The 6,000-nt window shown below is 35.6% G+C and overlaps 1 protein-coding gene across 6 annotated transcripts in view; it reads left to right on the plus strand.

The window, feature by feature from the left end:
- SUCO (SUN domain containing ossification factor) overlaps nt 1–6,000 on the plus strand; it is an 88,818-nt gene extending 82,818 nt beyond the window's left edge. For 3 of the 6 annotated variants that reach the window (XM_077901694.1, XM_077901696.1, XM_077901697.1), the window contains 2 exons: nt 2,848–2,903; nt 3,962–6,000. In XM_077901694.1, coding sequence (XP_077757820.1) covers nt 2,848–2,903; nt 3,962–4,405 — 500 coding nt within the window. In that variant the 3' untranslated portion in view covers nt 4,406–6,000. Of the gene's footprint in view, nt 1–2,847; nt 2,904–3,961 lie in introns of those variants that run through there. The other 3 variants (XR_013381984.1, XM_077901695.1, XR_013381985.1) reach the window with 3 other exon arrangements.

The following is a 6,000-nucleotide window of genomic DNA, read 5'->3' on the forward strand; positions in this document are numbered from 1 at the left end:
AACTCTTTATTTTTCCTCCCTTTGAGAGCTACAAGTTTCTTCTCTTATTCTGTCATTAGAAGTTGTGCATTCTTTTTGACATTTTCTTGTACTTTAGCATCTACAAATACTTGTCAAAGTCTGCAGTTATTCAATACTTTTACCTCTTTTTGAACAATACAAAGATCTTGTATCCTCTACTTCATTTATATGTTACTGTTTTGTGTATATAAATTCTTTATTTTTTTTGTTTAGTTTTAACTCAACAAGGTATACTATTTTTTACACTAATGTTCATTACATTTATTCACATATATACCAATTTCTTAATTCTTCAGTTCTGCTTTCTGAGACTCCGTTTGCCATTATTTCCCTTCATACTGAAACATTATCTTTTTTTCTTTATTCCTTTTTAAATTTGTTGGGCTCTTTGAATCTCTCAATTGGTATCTTTTATCAGTATTGGAAAATTCTTAACCATTATTTTTTCCCCAGAATATTCACTCTACCTCATTCTCTTTTAGAGTACCCATTTAATTCAATGTTAACTTCCTTTTCACTTTATGCCGCTAAACTTTTTTTTTTTTTTAAGATTTTATTTATTCATGAGAGACACAGAGAGAGAGGCAGAGACATAGGCAGAGGGAGAAGCAGGCTCTCTATGGGGAACCTTATGCAGGACTCGATCCCAGGACCCCAGGATCATGCCCTGAGCCAAAGGCATACACTCAACCACTGAGCCACCCAGGCATCCCCTGTTATTTTCATTCTTTCTGCTTTTCTGTGCATTATTTGGGTGATTTCCTCCAATCTGTTTTCCATGTCGTATATTCTTCAGCTATCTGTAGTCTATTACATTCTTCCATTGTGTTTTTAATGTCAGTTATTATATTTTCCATTTCTAGGACTTCTTTTAGTATTTGTTTAAACATCTAGATCCCCCCCTTTTTTTGTTTTATGTTTCCTACAGATATTTTCAAGCTTGTTTTTTATTTAAAAATAGTAAGTATAGCTGTCTTTTTAGTCTTATGTTTGATAATTGTAATATCTTAAGACTTTGTGAATCTGTTCATTAATTGGGTCTACTGGCTCTTGCTCAAGATGCTTTGTGTCTTTCTGTGCTTTTACCTTTGTGTGTTGGTCCTTCTCTTTGAAAAATTTGTAGGGATAATTTGAGAGCTAGAAGGTAGGTCCTTCTTCCAGAGAGAATTGGTTTATATTTACTTTATGTTTGTAGTGTAAGGTTAGTTGGACCACCAGATGATGGGAATTTGGACGGTAAGTCCTTGCATTGCATGGGTTAATTCTTTCTCTGAGGGCAGTTCTGTAGAGTTCTAGCTTACTGCGGGGAGTCTTATTAGACTACTACTCTGGATGGGTCTGAAGATTTGATTTCTAGCTTATTCTCTTGATCATCAGAGCTAAACTTCACATACTCATGCACTAGCAAATGCCATCAGGACAAAAATGACTTTTGTGTTCCACTTCACTGTTTGGCTTCCTACTTTTCCTTCAAATTTGGCCTAGTTAATCTTGGCTGCTCTACAGTGCTTTTAGTGATTTTTTTAAAGTTCCATATTTAGTTGCTTTCAATAGAGAGGGTGATCTGAGTAACAGTTAACCATTCCTAGAAGTAGGTGTTATTTTTTAAAAAAGCAATTAGAGTGAGATTAGTAACCTGATAGAAATGGCTATCTGGAAGAATGTTTGGATATTTTTTTTTTGGATATTTTTATATATTTGATGACTTTCTCAGCAGATTTCTAGGATATAATGTAAAAAAAAACATAATTAGTTAAATCGCATTATTAGTAAATTTGCAGTATATGAAGTTTCTTTTTTTTTTAAGATTTTATTTATTTATTCATGGGAGACACAGAGAGAGAGAGGGAGAGGGAGAGGGAGAGGGGCAGAGACACAGGCAGAGGGAGAAGCAGGCTCCATGCAGGGAGCCTGATGGTGGGACTCGATCCTAGGTCTCCAGGATCAGGCCCTGGGCTGAAGGCGGCGCTAAACCGCTGAGCCACCCGGGCTGCCCAGTATATGAAGTTTTATAGTGAATTTTGCTACTTATAAACTTCTGGCTCTGTCAGACCACATACTGTTTACTTTTAATGGGTTCAGTAGGACTGAGATCTCATTTATCTGGTAGTCAAATGTCTTGTCAAGAAGTATAGCTTGTCAGTGTGAAAGTGGTATACAGCTGTCTTTAATGTGCTTAAAGTAATGAAATCTTAGGAACCTTAAAATGAATATTTTTAATTTACTCACCTTGCCAGAAGTGTTTATTCAGTATTACTTTGTCATTTATATTGCACGTTCAAGCTGTTTTTAGATTTTGGCATTCATAGTTTTAGTCATAGTAAAATACAGTAAGAAAAAACTTCTTAAATTTCTTTTTTTGTGTGTATGTTCCTTTAACTGGCTTTCATACCTGGTCACAGCTGCTTGTTGCCATAATTAACCCACATTTGTGACACAGTGTAGGTTAGTCTTTTAGGGAAATACTCAGATGATCTCTAGGCTTGTTACTAGTTTACCTAGTGGTGTTATCCTTCTCATCAGGTAAGAGTTTTGGGCTGGGCCCAAGAAAAGGATCCTTACTGTTGGCTGATGACCAGCTATCAATGAAAAATTTAGGGAAATTATTTGAAGGAGACCAACCAAGCCCAAAATAAGAATGGTACCATCTCTTCCAGTTTGTCGCTTTTTACTAATTTAAAATGCATAAATAAATGCTTAGTATGTTATAATTATAAATTCACTGTATCTGTTAGGAAAACAATTACTAAGGGACAGTATAGTTTTAGTGTTTATCATAGCATAATCTACATTTTATATCTGCTTTTTATTTTTTCTTATTTATAGTAGACCCAAATGATTTGTACATCGTAGAACCCCTCAAGTTCTCTCCAGAAAAAAAGGTAATATTTTGATTCTTTTTAGTGTGTTGGTGTAATTATGTGATTATAGATGAATTAGGTAGAAAGGTTTGCTATAATCTTTAAGTGGTCCTTATTTAAATTTACTGTTTATTTCCAGTCATAGTAATGATATAAGTAAATGTTGCAGAAGTCAGCAAGCTATGACCCATAGGCTGTATCTGGCCTGTGGCCTGTTTTGTATGGGCCTGGAACCATCTTTAAAGGAAGGGTTGTAAGATGAAAAAGAATATGCAAGAGGGAACAGTATGTGACCTGCAAAGCCTAAAATATTTACTGCCTGGTCCTTTACTGAAAAGGTTTGCTGACCCCTGGCTAATAGTCCTTATTTACTGAGTATCAGTGCTTATTAGGCACAATGTATACATGTGCTATTTCTCTAATCCTCACAGCAGCCTGGAGATGGTAGTATCCCCGAGCTGATATTAGAAAGCTGAAATTCAGAGGGTTTATACTATTGCATGATCTATTAAATCAGTGGTAAAACTCAAAATATACTTAGACTTTTTGGTTACAAAGTCTGCTTTTTCCATTTTGCCTCTCTAAGTTGTACTCATTTTGACTAGAGGTAATGGTCTCTAGGTGAAAGAACTTGGACTTTAGAGCCAAAATAGTCCAGGATTCAATCCCAACCTCCACTTACTGTGTTGTAACTTGGGCAGAGAACCAAACCTCGGAACCTTGGTTTTCTAATTTAGTAACCGGGGATAAAAATACTCACTTCTCAATAAGTTAAGATACACATGAAGGCAACTAGATAATACCTGGTACTTAGTAAGTACTCAGATGTTAGTTATCATCTCCTAAATCTATTTTCAGAGGTGGCTGCTAAGTAAAGAGTTTTGATTGAGTAGTATTTATAAAATGGGAAGGTAATGGTGGTGTCTATACAGAACACAACAGTATGTTATGCTGTTCATAACACTGTTTTACTTCTCATTGGGTTGGTACTTTGCTCCATTAGCCCAGCTGTCTAGATGTTTTGATGAGTTAACTATTGGAGGTCTCATTACTACCTTTTTAAAAAATTTGTGTTATAGAAGAAACGCTGCAAGTACAAAACTGAAAAAATTGAAACCATAAAGCCAGCAGATCCATTGCACCCAGTAGCCAATGGAGACCTAAAAGGAAGGAAGCCCTTTATGAACCAGAGAGATTTTTCTAATATGGGAGAAGTTTATCATTCTTCCTATAAGGGTCCTCCGTCTGAAGGAAGCTCGGAAACATCATCACAGTCAGAAGAATCTTACTTTTGTGGCATTTCAGCTTGCACAAGTCTGTGCAATGGACAGTCCCAAAAGACAAAAACTGAGAAGAGGGCTTTAAAACGAAGGCGATCTAAAGTCCAAGACCAAGGAAAATTGATAAAAACTCTAATACAGACTAAGTCAGGATCATTGCCGAGCCTGCATGACATAATCAAAGGAAACAAAGAGATCACCGTGGGAACATTTGGTGTCACAGCGGTCTCGGGACATATATAAAATAATAGAACTTTTCATACTGGAGACTTTTGTTGTTCTTTGAAGAACAGTCTGTGGTATTTGAAGGGTTTGGGGGAGGGAGAAAATATTAATGGGAAAAGTATTCAGAAATTATGGTTTCTGCCTTTTTAAAAAAAGTAGGTGGGATTGTGTCAATCTTGGTTAATGAGCTGCAGTTTTACAAGGCTGATCACTTCCTACAAGGACAATGGTAGACATTTTATAAAGATGTTTTTTTTCACAGATTAATTACTGGGACAAACGTAATTTGGAAGCCCCAGTTCCTTTGGGTGGGATAGGAATGAAAGCCTAAACCTCTTCCTTTAGCTTTGTTCCTATTTCTTGCACCTTCCCATATTTATGTGCCTTTTGTCTATTTATAATGCCACTGGAAGAGGAGGGAGAACTTTTTCTGTCATTTGATTTCTTTTATAACTTTGTTAGTTTTTTGAAGCTGCAAACACTACAAGGCTTTAAGGTGATCTGCGCCTGAAGTTCAGTAATGTGGGTCAGACGGTGTAAAGATCCTGCATACTTGCCAAATAGACTACTGTTTAGCAAACTCACTTGAAGCAAAAACTTGCTGGAATTTTTGTCTCTTTTAGGTAAACCTTGATACTGATATTTTCATTTAACTTATTCTCATTTGTTTTTCTCTAGCTATTAACTCAATGAGAAAAAAGCCTACAAGATTTTTTTCTTGCAAATAACTGGTATTTGGAAATAAATTTTTTATAAATTCACCTCTTAAACACAGTAACCACTTGTAAGGGTTTTCATTAGCTACATTACATTTTAAACATTCACAATAAGCACTAATCCTTCAGACTTTCAGGTAATTGCTTCCTGTTACTACAAATAGAACATTTGAAGGTTTGTCAAATGAGTCCAGGTCTCATATGATATAATCACTGCCTATGTACATATGCACGGAACCAGCTAGTGAGTTTGTCAAGCCTTGTCTAATTGGTCAAGTCTAAACGGATTATTATTCCTTGATGTTTGCTTTGTATTGGCTACAAATGTGCAGAGGTATACGTTGTGTGATGTCGATGTGTCTGTTTTCATTTTGTCGTTTTTTTTCTTTAAAAATAATTGGCAGCAACTGTATTTCAATACAATGATTTCTTAGTGTGTGTTTGTACAGTAATGAGTGAAGGTCAGAAGTTTCTTTTTGAAAGGGAGAGAATTGACCATTTTGTGTTGTAAGACTTAAGTTATAACTTATTGAGCACTTTTAGTAATAACTGTTTTTAAACTCGTCTAATACCTTTCTGGGGGTATTGTTTGTAATGTGACCTATTTAAAGCCTTTTTTGTTTGTTTAAGTTGCTGCTTTTAGGTTAACAGTATGTTTTAGATGATTTGAATTTTTTTCCAGTCTGTACAATTAGCCATTCAGAGCAAGAGGGCCTGATTGTATAGAAACTCATTGAAAAGAGGTCCAGACGAGAGCGGAGGGAGAGTGGGAAGGTACACAATCTGTGTGCAGCACCCAGTATTGTGGAAAGATGACTTTCAGTATGTAACTACGGAGCTGTAGTGCCATTAGAAACTGTGAATTTCCAAATAAATCTGAACACTTGTCTTTATTAA

The sequence above is a fragment of the Canis aureus genome, chromosome 6, assembly GCF_053574225.1.
Source record: "Canis aureus isolate CA01 chromosome 6, VMU_Caureus_v.1.0, whole genome shotgun sequence".
Lineage (NCBI taxonomy): Eukaryota > Metazoa > Chordata > Mammalia > Carnivora > Canidae > Canis > Canis aureus.